Source organism: Sarcophilus harrisii, chromosome 3 (genome assembly GCF_902635505.1).
Source record: "Sarcophilus harrisii chromosome 3, mSarHar1.11, whole genome shotgun sequence".
In the NCBI taxonomy this organism is placed as follows: Eukaryota; Metazoa; Chordata; class Mammalia; order Dasyuromorphia; family Dasyuridae; genus Sarcophilus; species Sarcophilus harrisii.
Window position 1 is genome coordinate 229,184,204 of NC_045428.1, and position 21,414 is coordinate 229,205,617.

Sequence of the window (21,414 nt, forward strand, 5' to 3'; positions counted from 1 at the left end):
GGTTCTTAAAATTCCCATGTCTTTTTCATGGTTTCTTCTTCAACAGTCATTTTTCTTGGCATCAGAGATCATTTCTTGCCATCCTTCCCATCCCACCCTCATTAGTTTACTGCTTTTCACCTGCATGCTAACAATCAATTGAACACAATTTGTTCAAATTGTGCTTAAAATTAGAACTGCCAAAATGTGAATGTATCAAATAAACTTTATAACACCTATTTTACCTAGAGGCCTTTTACTACTGAGTTTGCAGCTCTGTTGTAGAATCTTAGGGTTCCCAGAGGATTCATCACTAAACTTGGAACAGTTCACTTAAAATCCTACCTTTACTGATGCTTCCCAAGTTCTGAGTACAGGATAATTTGGTTTTCTGCCTAGATAACAAAGAGATGCTAGGTGGCGCTGTAGTGCATAAAATGTCAAACCTGAAGTAAAGAAAACCCAGATACTGAGGTTGTGCTTGCGTAACCCCGCCCAGGCCAAGTCATTGACCCCTGTTAGCCTTAAATTTCCTCATTTGCAAAATAAGCAGGAGAAGGAAATGGCCAACCAAGAAAACCCCAATTGAGGTCATGAGACTGAACAGCTAAAGTTTTTCTTAGTATTATTGCAGATTTTTTCAAAGACAGCTCTGAATGATACATCATAATCAAAAAACAACTGTTAAGTTTTCCTTTAACTTCTTGACATTCATACCTTGAATAAGTCATAGAGTTCCTCTAAATCTTCAGGGAGAATTGATACTTCAGGGATAACAACCCGGAGCTTTAAGAAAAGGAAAAAACTGGAGTGAAAACCTGCTTCCACATATGGGGAAGAGTAAAATAGTAGGTCACATGGGGAAGTCCAGAAAATTAGACCATTCATGCATAACAATTCGAAATGTAAATTTCCCTTTCTCTAAAGTCACTCATACATGTCTGGTGACTTAAAGAGTGCTGTAATATTTCTAGAAAGTGAATGTGGAATGCCAAAAAAAAAATCGGGATTCCCACCCTATGCTCAGCACAGCAGCAACTCTGAGCTTCACTTACGACATTCTGTTTTGTTGTGTCTTCGTGACCTTGGAAAACTCGGATCCGATGTTTACAACGCATATGCTCAATCATTTCCACTGACTGATCTCCAAATTTCTGCAGTAAAACATACATTTGAAAAATAACTTCATAGGAGCAACTAGGTTGCATAGTGGATAGAGAACCAGCCCCAAAGTCAGGAGGACCTGAGTTCAAATCTGATCTTACTTAACACTTCCCAGCTGTGAGACCCTGGGCAAGTCACTTAACCCCAATTGCCTCAGCAAAAAACAAAACAAACAAAAAAACCTTCATCTATAGAAACAGCAAATGCAAACTATAATTCCATTATTCCTTTAAAAAAAAAGTAGACCAGAGATGGCCCTTCTTACCTCGTAGGAGTCCCGAATTAGATCTGCTATATCTGTCACAGGGTAGGGTTCCTGATCATCAGAGAAAAAGGCATGATGATTTCCAATTGGTGGTCCAGGACTTTCTTCATTTTTAACATGATCCAGGAACCTAAATAGAACCACCAACCCATTCAAAGACATGTTATCACCAAAAATAAATAAAAGTACATCATTATTACATTTTTTAAAAAAAGATAGTTTTCAGAGATGCATCTTGCAGTTTTTAAAACTGGAAAAGACCAAAACTATTTTGTGATATTAATTCAATGAGTACTAGTAACCCCTTAGTGAATTCTCTCAAACTGAATGTCTCTCAAGACATGGCATGTGTGAAAGATTTGTCTGTTACACAGAATTAATATTATTTATGTGATAATAGTAATAAAATTTTTTACCAGTTTCTTTTATGTCACCACTTAAAAAAATATTCCTTACCTCAATGAGTTCACCTTTTAAAGAAAAAAAAAAAGCTAAATACTTGCTATTTTTTCAAAGTGCTTTCACACAGATCCCGTTTGATCTTTATAAAACTCTGTGAGGTAGACAGGGCTAAGTACTTTTAACTCTAATTTTACAAAAAAAAAAAAATAAACATATAGAGTAGTTAAATGTTTTGTCCAAGTGAAATGGTCAGGACTAGAAAACATTCTCTTCAAATTATGAAGTCTAGTAATCAAATTATTAATTACCATATTGCTTCCTACACATAAAATAACATGTATTCAAATGTTAGTAGGCCTTTTTCCCCTTCTTTTGTTTTATATGGTTCTAAAATGCTCTTGATCAAGCCTGAGGATTCTATACTTCAATGAAGAACTACACAATTGAACTTTGTTTCAGAAGGCGCATAAATCCTTTGACTTTCTGAGACCCTTCTTCATGATGTAAGGGGCAAGTTCAAGGAAGGAGGAGTTCCCATATCTAGACTTGTTGAGGTAAAAGGTGAGTAGTGTTCCACACCACAGAGAAGTAGGAGTGCCCCTCCATATAAACCATCAATCATAAGAAGCATGACAGCGACTGAATCCAAATGCTAAAAATTATAAATGGCAGGATGAAATCAGGAAGCTATCCTTGCTGTAAGGGTGCCACCAACACATTTGTAGTATTTCCTTAAGTAACTTTCCAGTACAATAGCTTCAATGTAACTCTACCCCTCTTCCTACCCCCTCCCTGATAATTTTAGGCAAGGTAAAAACCTGATAGGAAGGTTACAAACCTGCTAAGGATCATCAAGGCTTGGCCATCATCCTTGCTGCCACACAATTCCACTGCGTTTGCTTCTAGCACAGCTAGCCCCAGTTGGAAGATGGCTTTGATCCCATCATAGAAAAAACAGTCTACAACATTCACAGCACTTTCTAAAGGCATGATGCTCAAAAACAAAGTCAGGAACCATGAAAGGGAAATGGAAGCCAGAGTGGATAGATCCTTCATGTGTTCAGCCAGTTCTGGAAGTCTATCTCTTATAAGTTCTTCAAAAACTGACTGGTCTACTTGGGCTCCTAGAACAAACACTGGGAGTTAGAATCAAGAAGGAAGGGAATAAGTATTTATATCGGTCCTGTTGCAGGCCAGACATTGTGCTAAGTGCTTTACAAAAACCTCATTTATAATATCTCATTAAGTTAGATGCTGTTATTAACTCCATTCTACAGTTGAGGAAAGAGAGGCAAACAGGTTAAGTCACAGCTAGGAAGTGTCCGAGACCAAATTTTAACTCAGATCTTCCTATCTGCAGGCCCAGTACTCTATTCACTATAACACTCCATTTCCTCTCCTAAGAAAAAAAAAGCAGTCAGGGTCATTTTTCTTCATCTTGTTCTGTTGCCCACAAAATTAGGTAGTAACACAAGGCTAGTAAGTCTCTGTGAAGATATTTGGGATTCTCCTTCTGGCTAGCCCACATCTTCAGTCACAAATCAACCCCTAATCTCTGTTATATAGCCAATAGCTTTTCATTCCTGAGTCTTCCACATCCTTCTCTGCTTATCCCATTCATTTAAAAAGAAGAACCCAAAACTCACATATCCCTACTGTCCTGAAATCCCCTAAGCAAAAAAAAAAAAAAAAAAATTATTATTATTATTATTCCCATCATGATGTGATGATAATTACCACATATCAGTAATTAACAGCCAGCAAATGACAAATTAAGCATTTTTAAAAACTGAATTTTTGACTATGGGTTTGATGAATCATTCACTTTACCCCTGCTTATTTATGTGCCTGTTCTGCACTTTATCTTGCATTGTTTCCAGGATTCCAAGAGACTAATTGGTCCAGGGCCACAAAACTTTCAGGACTTGAATTCAGGTTTTCTGACTTTAAGGCTAACTCCAGCCATTGCATCTTAACTTAGTCTGTAAAACCCGAAGTACAAATTTCTACCAGATTCTTACATTTTAAGTTTCATTTCTTAGCATAACTCTTACCATAGAACCCTTCCTTGTAACTAAGAATAAGAAAGAAATAAAATTGATGAAGCCACTACATATGTTTTATATTATCTCTCTACCAAGGAAAGAAGTAAGTTTCATTATCTATCCTTAAAGGACAAAGAAAGGCATTGCATTGGATCTGAATGTGCCTTTCAGGTTTTTTGTACACAGAATGAGGAGCTTGGAGTCCTGCAAATTCATATGAGTTCAAATCCATCCTTAGATACTAACTATGTACCTCTGGGCAAGTCACTTAATCCTATTTGCTTCAGGTTCCCAATCTGTAAAACAAAAGTAGAGAAGGAAATGGCAAAAAAGCCACTCCCAAAATTTTTGGCAAGAAAACCTCAAATGGGGTCATGAAGAGTTACAAAGACTGAACAACTTAACAAGTTATATATATATTGCTTTGCTTGCCTTCTTGATATCTATAACTGAAACCTCAGTTCCACGAAAGGTAAAATAAAGAATAGAACAAGATGTTATTACAAGTCTAACAAAGAATGCCAAAAGAGATAGTTAAGACAAATAAAAGTTTACTCTGTAGTATGAATTAGATAATTTGTCTATAGTCACTGATGATATTCAATCAAGATTTGGATCTAAGTCTCTATTAAATTAAGTTGTTTATAAAACCTATATAGAGCATTTATACAACAACTTTGTTAAAAAAATTTTTTTTGAAAGATTACAGAATTTTAATCAATGCAGTATCTACATTGCTTTGTAGACAGGGGATGAGCCTAGAATGCAGACTGATGCATTTTTTTTTTTTTTGAAGAGGCCCGGTTTTGCTAAATGCAGAAATTTGTTTACTTGACAATGCATAATCGTTACCTGAGTTTTGTTTTTCACAGTGGGGGGAAGAGGGGGAGAGGAGCAGATAGGATGAAGAGAAAACGAATTTTACTTAATTTAAAAAAGGAAGTTAAAAAAAAAAACTTTTATGTGTATGGAAATTATTACTGCAAACAGAAGTAGGCAAGAACTATGTTTTCTAATTTGGGGGATTTTCTGGATCAAGGTAATGAAGAAGTTTGTGATTTCCTTTTCCAGCTCATTTTACAGATGAGGAAATTGAGGCAAATAGTTAAATAACTCAGGGAGACATAAATCATTAAGTGACTGAGGCTAGATTTGAACTATATTAGAACTAGGCTATGACTCCAGGCCCAGCACTCTATCCACTTAGCAGCTCTAGCCCTAATACAGTAAAAGATTGTCTCAATAAGGGGCATCAAACAAAATAGAAATGAACCCCTGCAAGGTGCATACTGCCTTAGAAAACCACAAATTAACATTATATAATAATCTCATTTTAAATTATTTTGTTAAACCTTTCCCAATTACATTTTTTTCTTCTAGACCTAAGGGGAGTTTTGCATACTCTGCCTAGTCTATATATTCTGATTTTGCTGACGGAAGAAGTACAAATTTACCTATTACTCGATGATTAAAGTAATCTGGCAACATCCGTTCACACACAGCAACCAGAAGCCAAAATGCTTCTTCCTCTTTGGCGTATAGGAGTAACACAGATGTCAGAATGTTCATTGACTGCAAAGAATTCAAGGGAAGAAAGATTATTGTTCATTTTTAGTTCATTCATTCAAAAAATGTATTGTTTATCTGCTGTAGACAGGACATTGCATGAGATAATTTAAGTGAGAAATATTTAAATAAGATAGCCCCCATTCCCGCCCTAACAGAATTAATATCAAGGATGGAAGTACAAAACATGAACATGTAACTAACCTGCAATGCTGTATTTTAAGTTCATTAGTTGAAGAATAAAGTGCTATATCAAAAGGAAAGGTTGTTACTAATTGGGGCTTCATGGAAAAGGCAATAAATAGCTGGGCTTGATTTTAAAGGATGGGTAAGAATTCAGACAAACACGAAAAGATATTCTAGGCAGGGGGAATGGTATCCCCAAAGATATGGTGATTGTGAGGAAATGTAATGGGGACGTGCATTTTTAAAGTTCCTCATATTGATCAATATTTATTAAATATCTACTGTGTGTCTGGCATTGTACAAAGCCCTTTACATAAATTATCTCACTTGATCTTTACAACAACCCTGTGAGGAAGGTACTATTATTACTTCTACTTTATAGATAAGAAAACTGAGACAGGCAAAGATTAAGTGACTTGCTCAAAATAGACCCTATTTGAATTCAGGTCTATCTATCCTGGAGCAGCTGATGGCACAGAGGATAAACAATGCTGGCTTTGGAGTCAGGAAGACTCATCTTCTTGAATCCAAATCTAGCCCTGGATATTTATTTACTAGCTATGTGATTCTGGGCAAGTCACTTTACCCTGTTGCTTCCATTTCTTCAGTTATAACATGAGCTAGAGAGGGAAATGGAAACCACTACAGTGTCTTTGTTCAGGAAACCCCAAATCTTCATGTTGGACATGACTGAAAAAGAGACTGAACAACTATCTAGCCTGAATTCAAGCCCAATGCTTTGTCTACTGTGCCACCTAGTGTCTTCCAACAGGAAATAAAAGACTTCATTTGGGACAGAAAGTCCATTTTGGTTAAATATAATATGCATGGAAGGGAGTGACATGAAATAATAAAACGAAAGCTTTAGATGGTTCCACACAACAAAGGGCCCTGAATGCCAAGAAAAGGAATTTAAAACTTTATTACTGGGGGCCAACGAAGATTGATATGATCAGATCAAAGCAAAATACAAAAGATGCTCTGTATGTGGAAACAAAAGTGAATCACCATTATTTAACACAAAGGGGGAGAGAAAACAATATCAGCAGGGTCAATTTCATTTTTGTTCCTGTATCCCAGTGTTTACCACAAAGTACTGGGGACATGGGGATGCTGCTGAATGAATCCTTAAGAGTGTCATTGGTTAGTTTTTTGATGTTAGGTGACAGAGTTAGAAAATACTAAAGGAAACCCTTGTCACCATGAAGCAAGTGTGTTGTATCAAGTCAGGGTAAGTCACCATACAAATCTGGCTGCAGTAATCCATATTAATTGTGCAGACAGCCAAAAGTCTAAAGACGATTGCAATCTGCTCCAAACTATTCAGTGTTCAAGCACAGACATGTACAGTTTATAGTTTCTATTAATCCTGTATATTCCCTGGAAATTCAAGTTTAACATCTTCAACATTCATATGCCACAAACTTCTGCAATCTAAGTTGGAGATGTTTTTGCTGCTCAGTTTTCATCTTACTTTTGTTATTTAGTTATTTTTCAGTCATACCCAACTCTTTGTGACCTCATTTGGGGTGTGTTTCCTTAGTAGAGATAACTGGAATGGTTTGACATTTCCTCCTCCAGTTCATTATACAAATGAGGAAACTGAAGCAAACACAGTTAAGTGACTTGCCTTGTGTCATACAACTAGTAAAATGTCTGACCTCAGGAAGATGAATATTCCTGACTCCAGGCCTGGAACTCTATCCACTTTGCCACCTAATTGCCTTTACTCTTAGCAGCATGCAGATCATTTATGAAATCATAAAAATCTACAGCAGTACAATTAGGAGTTTCTTGATCTCTATTTTCTTCTTATTAAAAGAATTATCTATGCTTTGAGTCTACTTATATTTCAATACATCTTCAACACATACTATTAAACATATGATGCTATGTGAGGAAATTATCAACCCCATTTTATAGACAATAAAATTGAGGCAGAGGAGGAGGATATTAACCTGTTTGGAGCCAGACAGTAAGTTAGCTAACTCATGATGCTCCTCATACTAATTATTATTCATTTTAAAATATTTATTTTATATTTTATTTTTCCACAATTACATATAAATTTTTTTTAACATTCATTCTTTTAAAATTTTTAGTTCCAAATTCTCTCCCTTTCTCTTTTCCTCATTGAGAGAAGGCAAACAATTTTCTATTTAAAATTTCAAATGTTGGGGTAAAGAAAATATGGTTTCCTGTGGAGACCTAAGTTAAATAAACACATTATCCTGTCTTCACCTGGCAGTATCCAATCTTGGGGTTTCGGTGAGCATAGGCCGTCAGCACTCTCCTCAAGGCAGCAATGCCTGTTTCATTTTGGAAGGCAGGATGCTCTGGTAGGGAGCGGTGCAAATCTCGCTCTATTTCCTCTGTTACTAGGCAACACTTGCCCATCGACTTCTCTACCAGATTCCCATAGTAACCAGGATGAGAGGCAAGATCAGTTACAGCATCTGAGGATTTTTTAAACAATACATGCACAAAAGGAATTAAGAATTATTTTCAGGACAGTATCACCATGGGAGTTATATTTGTCAAAGAATATCCATGTTTTCTGGTATGATGGAAAGCATAAAAGTACTTTAAAATTGTACACAACTGAGTTACTTTTCTTGCATATCCTTGATGCAGAAGCATTATTACTATTCTTTTATAAAATGCATACTGGGTTAGAAAAAAATAATATAGTTCATATTGAAAATAGATGCCACTTATAAACTAAAATCTTTAAATTACTTTTAACAGTATACATTTCCCCATGACAGGATTATGCATGGGTATACATATAGTTTTCTTTAATTTGGCAGTTTAAGGAATTAAACTACATTAAAATATTTTATTATTATGGTGAAAACAGTTTTGGTCTCAGATCTAAAAGATCTGGGAGAGTCAAAACAATTTTCACAATAATACTAAGATTTTTTTATTCATAATATAGTAAATATCAAAAGCTACAACCCAAAGAAAATCTCTTTGGTGAGGTCCTCAAAAGTTTTGTAGAGTATAAAGGGATACTGAAACCAAAAAAAAAAATTTAAGAACCAATGCTTTAATTCATATGATATTTATTGAGCACCTACGATGTACAAGCACTTTGCTAAGTGCTGATTTGCGACTGTAAAGATAACAGTAATAACACAACCTACTTCTAAAGGGAACCATAAGTAAAATCTTTTGTAAACCTTAAAATAATACAAGTGACCAGGCTTAAATGTAAGCTTCATGAGGGCAGATACCATGTCTTTTTTAAACTTGTTATCTCTACTAGCAGATTGCTCTGCAACACAACTGGTGCTCAATAAATGTTTGAACTATATTTATTCACTCAGTCATCATAAAAGAGCCTAAAAATGACTTACATGAAATATCTGAGATTGCTTTAATGATTTACTCTTCTTAGAATAGATGGAAAACATAGCTAGAAAACACATTAGGTCAGTGATTCTTACCTTCTTTGTGTGTTAACGGACTTTTTGGCACTCTGTTGAAGTCTATGGACCCCTTTTCAGAGTAATATTTTAAAGACAAAAATATAGTCCACAAAGGAAAAAATAGGTTTGTGAGGGAAAAAAATACTTTTTTTTTTTAAGTTCAACTTTAAGGACCGCTGTCCATAGACCACATATTAAAACATCTGCCTTAGAGCTCATCCAGTTTGAGATTTTCATTTTATAAATAAGGAAAGCAAGACCCAGAATGATTAAGTAACAAGTTCTTACATCTAGCCAGAATCATTGCCAGGGCTAGATCCCAGGTCTGTCAGTCCAGTGGTATTTCTATTTGTAACACATTGCTTCCAATTTGAAATCAAGAGGAGACATTATTGATTATCAGAGAGAGAGAGAGAAAGAGAGAGAGAGAGAGAGAGAGAGAGAGAGAGAGAGAGAGAGAAAGAGAAACTTTAATTTGCTACATCTGATGTCTCACATATAAATGTGAGTTTATGGGCACCCAACAAATATAATGTGATCATGATAACATTTACACTTGTCAGAAGTAGCTGTAAGTTTTCTGCAAAGCAACACCAGGTACTTTGGAAAGCAGTGCTGAAGTACTGAAGGAAATAAATGGGTAAAAGATCTAGGGCCACATCCTTTTCCACTTATTCCCAGGTCCAGTCCAATCTCATAAAATTAAATGGATGTATTTGTTTTGAATATTTAAAAAATTATATTTCCTTCATAACATTGTATCTATCTCAACTCATCATTATGGAGTTTTAGAGGGATAATCCCAATATTTGTATCCAATCTGATGCTAAGAAATCTTCCTTACCTCACATGTATAATTAAAAATGACTAAATAAGGCAACATTTTGATGTGAATGCATTTACTCAGGGTGAAGTGATTTGGTCAATCAAGTGTGAAGAGTTCCTAATTTTTATCTTTTGTTAAAAGAAGCTAAATCAAAGTGCTATAGTCATCACATGCAATAGAAGGAATCACTCCTAAGCCAGGAAGAATACCGAAAAAGAAAGGTGTGGGCAGAAGGCAAGTTTCAAAACCTTCATAATTTTATCTAGGGTGAGCTCTTGATGCCCACATCACATGGAGTTATTTTTGTCACACAGTTGCAAACAGCAGCATCTCTACTCGGCATACCTTTCGTGAGGATATCTTTTGCTTATTTATTCATTTTAACAGGACTCCCTTCATTGGGGCCAAACAACATTAGCACAGAAGTTAAGAGACCTAGGGTCTACAAAAACCAGCCACTAACTTGCTATATGACTTGGGACAAATAGTAACCTTTCTGAGCTTTGGTTTCTTCATCTGTATAATTAAGTGGTTGGACTAAAAAATCTCAAAAGTTACTTAGAGAATTTTAATGGAAACCATGCCATTCCTAGGGGATTTGCTAATAAAGACATCCCTAAAATGTACAGAAAATCTAATTACAGATCTTGATCTTAGATGATCTTTTTGATGAGAAAACAGACCCTGACCGGTTTACTTGACTTGTCCAAAGTCAGAAACTAAAATATGCAAACTTAAGTCCTTAATGTTTGAGATCCCACAGTGAAAAAGCAAATATGGCTGACTCAAATGGAACCCAGAAAAATACCTTTGACCTTGTCTTCTATTCATAAGTAATGTCCCAAATTAACATTTGATTAAAGATACAAGAGAAAAAACAAAGTTAAGATTTTACCTGAAAACAGGAGCCAGAGTTTACCCCGTAAAGATTCAGGGATTCCCATGGCAACAAGCTTGCGGATCTTTTCCGTACGAAACATACACACTGTTCTGCCATATTCCACAAAATGATCATTCCACAGACTTGCTTTTATCTGTTCTCTTGACTAGAAACCATAATATGCATATTTCAGGGATGGTACACATCATCCATATATTCCTACTATGTTTTCTTAGACCACAAGATATAATAGACTAGGAAGTTCATTGAGAAATCAATAATTATAGGCAATTAAACCTCAGTAGCAAAGCTTAAAAAGAGGAACAAGATTTCCAACAAAAGTGCCTCGTGACCATGATTGCTGGCTGAGGACTACAAAATGCTGTAACAGCTGCTAAAAGAGACTAAGGCAATCTCCTCTGAAAATATCAGAGTACAAGATTTTCTCTTTTATCTGCTGTAGTTAATGGGTAGGCAGAAAAGAGAGAGAGATCTTCTCCCACTCCCTTTTTTGTTGTAGGATTTGGAGGAGAGCAGGAAGAAAGAAAATAAAATTAACTCAAGAAATCTTCCACTTCCATTATCTGAAACAAGATACAACAGAAATCAGAGAAATCAATCTCCTTATTCAGGGGATGATTAATTTACACTTCCTTTCACGACCTCCTCCCATTTATTGACCTTCAGGACATTTCATATTGTCTACTGCATATCACCAAGAATAGTTTATGGAGTGGGTTGGTGAGGGGAGAGGGAAGAATGAAAACAAAATCTAGGATCTGCTAATTAGCAATCCTAATTAAAGTTTTGGTGGGGGGCAAAGTTGAAGCCAGTTACCAAAATGAGGTTTGAGGAATATTTGTGCAATTGAGGGCTGGCCATAGCTATTTGAAAATCTCAGGACCATGAGGTTCACATATGGCAAGGTCATGGTATTCACATTTGGCATTAACAAATCTACTGCTTGGAAAGATCTCAGTTTTGGCCATGCACAGAATCTTAGAATTTGCAGGCCATAAAATCCAACTGCTTCATTTTACATAAGGAAATTCAGTCCCAGAGAGGGTGAACTGCCCAAGTAATAGAGCTAATAAGCATCAATAGAGGGACATTTATATTTACTCTTTCTCTCAGTTGCCAATTTGTACTAAATTAGAATACTGCATATTTAACAATATTTAGTAAATTTAAAAAAATAGTAAATTAAAAATAATAAAACAAAGAAATAGTAAATAATAATTTTTAACATGAGCTCAGGTGAAAAAGAATTATTAAGTAAGTATAATTAGAAAGCTTAGATGATGTTTTCTTCTTTAAGACTCTTTGGAAGGTATATTGGTTATAGCCAAACAAAAGCTAATATCTAGAATTAATTTTTACTGAAGACTTTGAAAGCCCATTTGAAATTTCAGACTTTTAATGGAGATAGTTTATTCCATTCAGAGAAAGTTTTCTAATCTTTTTAGTCCAGTCTAAAGATTCGAGTCCCATTTTGGCTGAGAAGACAATATGGAAATGGTGAGTGATAAGGCCCATACCACCCTTCCCCCTCTTGAAATGATGAGGAGCTAAGGCAGAAAATACCTTATTCTGCAAACCAAGCAGAAGCCTAGGGACCATAAGATTACAACTATATTGTTGAAAGGTCTTCAAAGGCCACCTCTAGTCCACTTTAAGGTGGGGATGCTGAGGCTTAAAGAGGCTGAATCTTAAAGAGATTGAATAATTTACTCAAGGTCATGTAGTCGGTAAAGGCAAAGAATGCAAAGATTTTTTGTTTTTTTGTTTTTTTCCTGAGGCAATTGGGAGTCCAGAGTCACTAGGAAGTGTTAAGTATTTGAGACCAGATATAAACTCAGGTCCTCTGGATTTCAAGGCTGGTGCTCTATCCATTGCACATCTACTTGCCCCCACAAAGGATTTTTAGGAAAAGTAGATAGTATTATCATCTTTTAGAAGATAAATTAATATCAGCATTTTCTCTTGTCACAGCTTAAGAGCACACATCAGGGCAGCTTCAATGTTAAACACAGAAAACAAGATTAAATAGTTGTGAGTCTGGCTCCACAGGAACAGCTATTTGGATGACAGTACTGTGGACTTTCTATGCCTGGCACACAGAGGTACAAAGCAGATATCAGCTCATAATAATTTAGTGCAGAACTATAGGACACTTTCTGGGTCCACTGCTCTCTAGAAGTCAAATCCTACAGTCAGTTCAGCTGAGTCTGTTAAAAAAAAAAAAAAGCCAATGGGGATGGAGAAGTGGGACTGAGAGTGTGAGAAGCTAGAGAAAGAAGGTGAATTCTACTTACCATTCTGGAATCAGGACTCTGGGTTCCTGACTGGTGGAAAATGGCTATTAGTGCCTCAGAATTTGGCAGAAGGCTAGTTTCTTTGTCAACCGTGTTACCATTCTGAGACAGTTTGAAATTCCCAAACTTTTGATCACTGCACACACTAGTTGACTGAAATAGAGAGGATGTCTGAAAAAGTTAAAAAAAAATGAAGGTATTTGTTTTTGTTTTTACTTGCATAGGGCTGTGGAATTTATTTGAGTTTCCATACTAACCCCTAAGGACAATTGCAATTTTAAAGCCTACCTACCTAGCTGTGGTTTTGGAGAAGAGACAAATACAAGAAGACATTAAATCTCACAAAGCTCTGTCTATATAATGGAATTGTCCACATTGAGGTTTTACTCTGTCCTTTAACATGAGACATACAAGGCAAAGGTCCCAGAACAGTAAGACTGACAAGTTTATAACATTCCTTTTTAAAACAGGAGGAAGCAGGTAACTCTGCATATACATAAATATGCAACCCCCCTCCCCCAACACTATTCATAAAAGAAAAATTTCACAACCCTATTTTTTCTATTACTTTGCATACTAAAAATTTGGAAATGTGCTCCTTTGGAAGAACAAATCTCAAAGACAAGGTTAGAAAATTTGTTTGTTTTTTTAATTAATCTTGTCTATTCATTGCTGGTCCTATAAACGTAAGTAAAATAAATATCATATCATTTCAGGTGTATGGCACTAACAGCTGGGAACATGAGAAAAGGACTTATAGGAGATGGTGTTTGAACTGAGTTTTAAAGAAAACTAGGGAAAATGAAGGTCAGGAGGGAGTGGGTTCTAAATCTGGGGACAACTTGGGCAAAAACAAAAACCAACCAAAAAAAAAAAAAACCCAACATATAGGAGATATAATATTGTGTGCAACAACAGCAATATCAGTCTGACTGGACCACACAAATTGTATGTGAAACCTGGAAAAGTATTTTGGAGTCAAGTTATAGATAGTTTTAAATGCCTAACCATGGGGTTTGTATTTGAGCTTAGAGATTATAGGAAATCACCTCACATAACTCTAACATAAATAGTACATAACGTAAGCCCTTTTCCAAAAGCCTATGTGAAATCCTAATTTGAAATTTTGGAAAGCAATTGGGGGTGGGAGGCAAAAAGGAAAAATTAGACAAATATCCAATGCTTATATAATCCATCACCAGCTGACCAAAAACCTCAAACTGATACCCTAAAGCTGGTACTCTACAGTGTATTGTACAGTTTTACAAATTCAATCATTTTATCTTACTTTTAGCTTAAAAGTCTTCAAACAACTCTATGAGAATTGTAGACAAACTTGTTTGATAACTTATAGCTTAACTGCTAGCAGATCTTGGATCGTTTGAAGTAGTAGAAGAGAGTGGAGAGTAAAAGAAAATAAATTATTAGGAGTCTAAATTTATATAGAGAGAAGATGACCAGAGAAAGAATAATAAATCCACCTCCCACCAATTACTATGTTAGTTATTTTCCATAACATCTACTTCTTTTCCCTGTGTTTCTGTTCTGGGAAATGCATTGTATTTCTGAGTCCTCTCAGATAAGAATTCAACCATTGTCAAGGTTTCTCTCCCATTCCTGGCAATAAATATATCAGGAGTGCTATTCAACAGTGGCACTATAATTTCTCTGCATTCTTGATACATCAACAGGTCTCAGTAATTATAAGGCATTAATATTCTTGGCTTTGGAGTCAAATGACAATAATTTCTGTATCTGCACAAAGAAATCTCTTGACAGCCTCTGTGGGTTACTGGGAGAACACAAACCCAATAGCTTATTAGCCACATCGTACTATATAATCCAATAAATATCCTCAGCTGTACCCTCAATCCCAAAGGGTAATATTCCTTTTTATGTTTTCCACATTATATAGAGTTTCAAGAAGATGCTATTTTTATAGGCCTGGAATCAACCTTCAAACAAAAAAACATGTGGGAGAGGTTTAATAACTGAATTTCTGAGAGAGTGTAATATACACTATGTGCATGTATGTATGTATATATTTTGGAGTATCATGTTAGGGGGATAAGTATGAAAGTTGACGTAAGAATTTTTAGCATTGTAATAGGTTTAAATTACACATATGTGTAAAGGGCAGGAACTCAGTATGATTGATTTAATCCTACAAGGTCTTAACTCAGTGGAATTGATAAAACAATGGTTATCTAGTTTAGCATGTGAGTTCTCTAGCTCAGTATGATTGATTTAATCCTACAAGGTCTTAACTCAGTGGAATTGATAAAACAATGGTTATCTAGTTTAGCATGTGAGTTTTCTAGTTCTGTATGATTGATTTAATCTTACAACAAATAATGGTTCCCTAGTGATATAATGATTGGTTTATACTCAGTATACTGTAATGATGTAATTGTAATAGAGTATATAAACTTAGGACAAACTCAACCAGAGACAGACTTCAAGATAGAGATCCTCCTAGTGGCTATCTTGCCTCCTGCACTGAAACCAAGACCCATTCCGCAGGGCCCCCAGAAAGCTAGCCTGGTTCCAGATGAAGGAGACAGACAGTGTAAGAGATAATAAAGATTTTGGATTTTATCTTTGACTATTCTTGTGGTGATTATTCTGCTGAAACAAAGGCTGGTCCCAAGACCTCCAGAAAGCACATTACACATATGTATAAAGTATATATATATATATATTTGAGCTTAAATAATTTGAGCCTCATAAATATGTACCTATATGACGTATAGATATATATTTATATAAATTTGAAATATCATACCTCAGCTTCATTTTTCAAGGTGTCATAATGCACTGGACTGTTAGCATGAACCAGTTTCAATCTCCTGAGCAAGTTTTCCACCAAGCTCTCCCTATCCTTGAGTTCAATGAACTGAAAAGCCATCTTGCTCCTTATACTGATGATGATGGGATTAGGAAGGAGACTGGTATCTTCCATTTTCTCTATGCTCACTACCTGTTAAAAAAAATGTTACATGCAAAAATATGAGGAGAAAGAAAGTAGTTTCATTGAACATTGAGAAAAACTTAAAACAAAAAGGTAACTGGCAAGCAGTGTCTGAGTATAAAGAATTTTCCTGTCTTCCTGTTTCCAGATGCTGGTCTTTTCATTAGTACATGCCAAATCAAAACCAGAATCCATATTAATTTAATAAGATGGATAGAAAAAGCCCAACCAAAAACTGAGGTGAATTTAAACAATTCCTTGGAGACTGCAAGATGATATCCAAGTGCTGACTAGCCAATCCTTTTTTAATGTATTTCCCCCCCACCTTGTTCAGACTTGTGATTTAATTAGTATAGGGTACTCCCAGAAAGGAAAATTCCTCCACCAATGCAGATCAACCACTGTTCTGAAAATTATATAGTCTTAAGAGTTTCCTAAGGCACTGAAAATTTAGATGATAGCCTGGTACTGAGCCAATATGAATCAGAGGCAAAGCATGAACTTGGATCATTCAGCAGTTCTCTATTCACTATTTCTTGATGCCTCTCAGCCAGATCTTAATCTCTTTGATTATTTTGAATGTTCTCACTGTTGCTATGAATAAGAAACAATTATCACCACATCATTATTATCACATGTTTAGCACTATTTTTAGAAAAGCTCATTTGCTTTCTCATACACACATACATATCTATCTTCCATATTCTTACATCATCACTCAGGAAACATCTGGTCTTGATGAGATGTCCCTGATGTGTTAGTCTCTGTTTTCATTGTTGCTAGGTCATATTTTAAGCTTACTTTCTCCTTCCTCTGATCTTGCATTTGCTACCTGAACAATAGGTATCACCTTCAGTTTATAGATAGGAAAACTGAGACAGGGATTAATTAACTTGCCTGAGGTGATAAGCTGCTTTAGATCTGGAAGTAAACCTAAGTTTTAAAATTCTCATATCTTTGTTTTTTCCACTAGAAATATTATTTTTAAATATGGCTATTCTTAATTCATTTATATATCTTTTACTATTTCAAGGAATTATTTTTTATTTTTAAATGAACTACCAAGAGAACACAAAATTTACCCTGTTTACAATTTTTTTTTTTAATTTTTGAAACAAAAATGGTTGGGCTTTTTTTAGGGATTATGGAGAAGGGTAGATGAGGGGAACTGCAAAGAAGAACATTAGTTATTTTTTTTCTTTCTTCACTTACTGTTCTTAAAAAAATTTTATTTGCTACATATGATTTTTCACAGCCTCATCAAAATAGTAGAAGTCACAGTAAGCTACTTTTACAAGTCATTTCTTTTCAAAATTTTTAGTTCTCAATAGAAAAGAGTGGGAAAAAACAGGAAAAAAATAAACAAAAAAACCCACCCAATATTTTGATTCCTGCTGCACATGTAAGGAAAAGGTCTATACATCTAGAAACTCATCTCTGACCTGGGTGGAAGAAGCTGCTTTTTCTCTGTGTATGATTCCCCTTGCATAGCTTTCAGCTATGGGATGAAGTGGCAAAGATGTGCAAAAAGGACTCACAAACATAGAGATTCAGAGAGAGATTCTACCTCTCTAAGTGGAAGCACGACATTGCAACAGCCATCTTCTTTGCTGGCAAAACAGACATAGCTATCAGACGCAAACATCCGTCCCACTGTGTGACAGCGACTAAATGGTGTCCAAAGAGAACAATCTACAACTTCATGTAGCTTCTCTTTTCTTGGCAGTCTGAAGAAGGCTCTAAAGAACTCGTTTTGTGCTCTGGCTTCCAGATCCCTTGTAAGGGAGGAAAAGAGAAAAGCAGAGAAAGAGAGAGAGAGAGAGAGAAAGAGAGAGAAAGAGAGAGAGAGAGAGAAAGAAAGAGAGAGAGAGAGAGAGAGAGAGAGAGAGAGAGAGAGAGAGAGAGAGAGAGAGAGAGAGAGAGAGAGAAAGACAGAGAGAGAGAGAGAGAGAGAGAGAGAGAGAGAGAGAGAGAGAATGAGAGAGAGAGAGAGAGAGAGAGAAAGTTAGATGGGAAAGGGACATTTACTAATTTTTAAAAATTATCCTTCTAGAATTGGTATTTCAAAGTTAAAATAAATAGACCATGTGGACTTTGAATCAAACATATTAAATTGTAAATAACCAATTTGTAAGATGATCTTGTTAAGAATTATTTTGTACATTTCCCTACAATGAAATTTTGTTTAATTAAGAAAGTTTCAAAACTGATCTCTAATCAAAGTAACCATTCTTTAAAAATATTAGATTTCCATTTACATGTAAATAAAAACTTTAACAATCATTTTAAATGTTTTTTTTAATTTTAAAAGATGTCTTCCTCTCATCTGTATATGTATACCTAGCTGCCCCTTTAAATTTTATTTTAATAGTATATTATTTTTCAATTACATGTAACAATGGTTTTCAACATTCTTTTTTTTAAAGACTTTGAGTTCCAATTTTTTTTCTCCCTCCCTCTTTTACTTCCCCCATCCCCAAGATGGCAAACAATCTGATATAGATTATACATATACAATTATTTTAAACATACTTTCAAAAGAATTGTGTTGGGAAAACAATGATAACAAAAAGAAAACACTTCAAGAAAGAAAATAAAACAAAAAGTGACAATCAATATGCTTCAATCTGCATTTAGTCTCCATAGTTCTTTCTCTGGATGCAGATGGCAGTTTCCATCCAAAGCCTATTTTTTTTTCAATTATTATTATAACTTTTTTATTGACAGAACATATCCATGGGTAATTTTTTACAACATTACACCTTGCACTCAATTCTATTCCAATTTTTCCCTTCCCTCCTTCCATGCCTTCCCCTAGATGGCAAGCATTCTTATACATGTTAAATGTTATAGCATATCCAAGATACAATATATGTGTGCAGAACCGTACAATTCTCTTGTTGCACAAGAATAATTGGATTCAGAAGGTAAAAATAACCTGAGAAGAAAAACAAAAAAGCAAACAGTTCATACTCATCTCCCAGTGTTCCTTCTCTGGGTGTAGCTGATTCTGTCCATCATTGATCAATTGAAACTGAGTTAGATCTTCTCTTTGTCAAAGAAATCCACTTCCCTCAGAATACATCCTCATATAGTATGGTTGTTGAAGTGTATAATGATCTCCTGGTTCTGCTCATTTCATTCAGCATCAGTTCATGTAAGTCAAAGCCTATTCTAATTGTCTTGGATCACTGCATTGCTGAGAAGAGCTAAGTCCATCATAGCTGATCAACACAATCTTGTTGTTACCATTGTTTGTGTAAGTCTTTCCAGGCTTTTCTGAATTCAGTTCTTATTCAGCCATCCCCCAACTGTTGGGCATTCAGCCATTTTCCAATTCTTTTGTCACCACAAAAAGAGCTGCTACAAATGTTTTTGCACATGTGGTTCCTTTCCCTTCTTTTATGATATTTGAGATATAGGCCCAGTAGAAACACTGCTAGATCAAAAGCTACGCCCAGTTTTATAGCCCTTTGAACATAGTTCTAAATTGCTCTTGAGAATGGCTGCATCAGTTCACAACTCCACCAAAAATGCCTTAGTATCCCAGTTTTCCCACACCTCCTGCAACATTTATCATTATCTTTTTCTGTCATCTTAGCCAATCTGATAGGTGAGAAATGGTACCTGAGTTGTTCTCTAATCAATAGTGATTGAGTATTTTTTTCATATGTCTATGGATGGTTTTATTTTCTTCATCTGAAAATTGTTTTCATATCCTTTGACCATTTATCAATTGGGGAACCTAATTTACTTGTGACACCCTTTTTGTCTAAATCATTTCTTCATTTTGACCTTATCTTGGTATATGGTGAGATGTTCACCTAGTTTCTGTCAAACTGCTTTTCAGTTGTACCAGCAATTTTTGTTAAATGTTGAATTCTTATCCCCCATACTTGGATCTTTGGGATTTTCAAACATCAAACACTAGATTACTGTGGTCATTTACCACCATGTACCAGGTACATAATCTATCCACTGATCCACCACTTTATTTCTTAGTTAGAACTAAGTTGTTGTCATCATTACCACTTTGGAAATCTGGAGTTACTAGGCTACTTTCTTTAACATTTTTTTTTTCATTGATTCTTCATTCTTGCCCTTTTGTTCTCCCAGATTAACTTAGTTACTATTTTTTCTAGCGCTACAAAATAATTCTTCAGTAGTCTGCTATAGTATTGAATAAGTAAATTAATTTAGTGGAGTTGTTTTCATTTTTGATACTATCCATTTTTTTCTTCTTTAATCAAATTAATCAAATTTATCCACTAGTTTATTCATAAAACCAGTTCTTAGTTTTATTTAAATTAAATAAATCTTTCTTTTGATTTTGAGAATTTCCATTTTGTTGTTTAATTGGGGATTTTTGATCTGCTCTTTCTTTCATTGATATATATGCATTTATAGATTTAAAAAAATTCCCCTAAGTATTGCTTTGGCTGCTTCCACAAATTCTGGAATGTTATCTCATTGATATCATTTTCCTTAATGAAATTATACCATTAATAATATCTTATTTTTCAATATACATCCAAAAATAGTTTTCAATATTCTCGCCTTCAAAACCTTGATTACCACCTGAAAGAAATCCCAAAATGAAAATTCCATGGAATATTATATTTAGGGGAATATTTCTATCTCTATCTTTCTTTCTTTTCCTCATTCTTCCTCTCCCTTCCCTTTTATTCCTTGGCATCCCTTTTCATCATTTACCCATTTTTTAAAAACATAACTCTTGTGCCATCTATGTTAACTTTTCTAACTTTCCTAATAATGATAAAGTTCTTAAAAGATACATATATCATCTTCTCATAGAGAAAGGAAAAGTTTAACTTTATTGAGTCTGTTTTTGATTTCTCTTCCATGTTTACTTCTTTATGTTTCTCTTGATTCTTGTATTTGAAAGTCAAATTTTCTATTCATCACTGGTCTTTTCATCAGGAGTGTTTGAAAATTTTCTATTTCATTATGTGTTCATTTTCTCTTCTTGATGGATTTTTTATACTCAATTTTGCTGTGTAGGTTATTCTTGGTTGCATTCCCACTCTTTTGTGGTATGACAGGATATCATATTCTAGGACCTCAATTCCTTTAATGTAGTAGCTACTAGATCTGTAATCTTGACTATAGCTCCACAATATATGAATAATTTCTGGCTGTTTGAAGTATTTTCTCTTTTACCTGGGAGCTCTGGAATTTGGCTATAATACTCCAGGGAATTTTCATTTTGGGATTTCTCTCAAGTGGTAATCAATTAGTCCTCTCCATTTCTATCTTACCCTGTGGTTCTAGGATATTTGGGGCAGTTTTACTTGATAATTTCTTGAAATCAGATTTCTAGACTCATTTTTGATAATGACTTTAAATAATTTTAAAATTAT

General features: G+C 34.9%; 1 protein-coding gene across 5 annotated transcripts in view; it reads right to left on the minus strand.

Moving 5' to 3' along the window:
* Nucleotides 1-21,414, minus strand: part of TBC1D8 (TBC1 domain family member 8) — a 123,533-nt gene that overhangs the window by 5,744 nt on the left and 96,375 nt on the right. For 3 of the 5 annotated variants that reach the window (XM_031959153.1, XM_031959152.1, XM_031959154.1), the window contains 10 exons: nt 17,601-17,808; nt 15,848-16,042; nt 13,063-13,233; nt 10,763-10,913; nt 7,849-8,063; nt 5,310-5,427; nt 2,649-2,946; nt 1,409-1,538; nt 1,035-1,133; nt 697-765 (listed from right to left, as the gene is read on the minus strand). In XM_031959153.1, the coding sequence (XP_031815013.1) occupies nt 697-765; nt 1,035-1,133; nt 1,409-1,538; nt 2,649-2,946; nt 5,310-5,427; nt 7,849-8,063; nt 10,763-10,913; nt 13,063-13,233; nt 15,848-16,042; nt 17,601-17,808 (1,654 nt within the window). The remainder of the gene's footprint in view (nt 1-696; nt 766-1,034; nt 1,134-1,408; nt 1,539-2,648; nt 2,947-5,309; nt 5,428-7,848; nt 8,064-10,762; nt 10,914-13,062; nt 13,234-15,847; nt 16,043-17,600; nt 17,809-21,414) is intronic. The other 2 variants (XM_003765662.4, XM_023500430.2) reach the window with 1 other exon arrangement.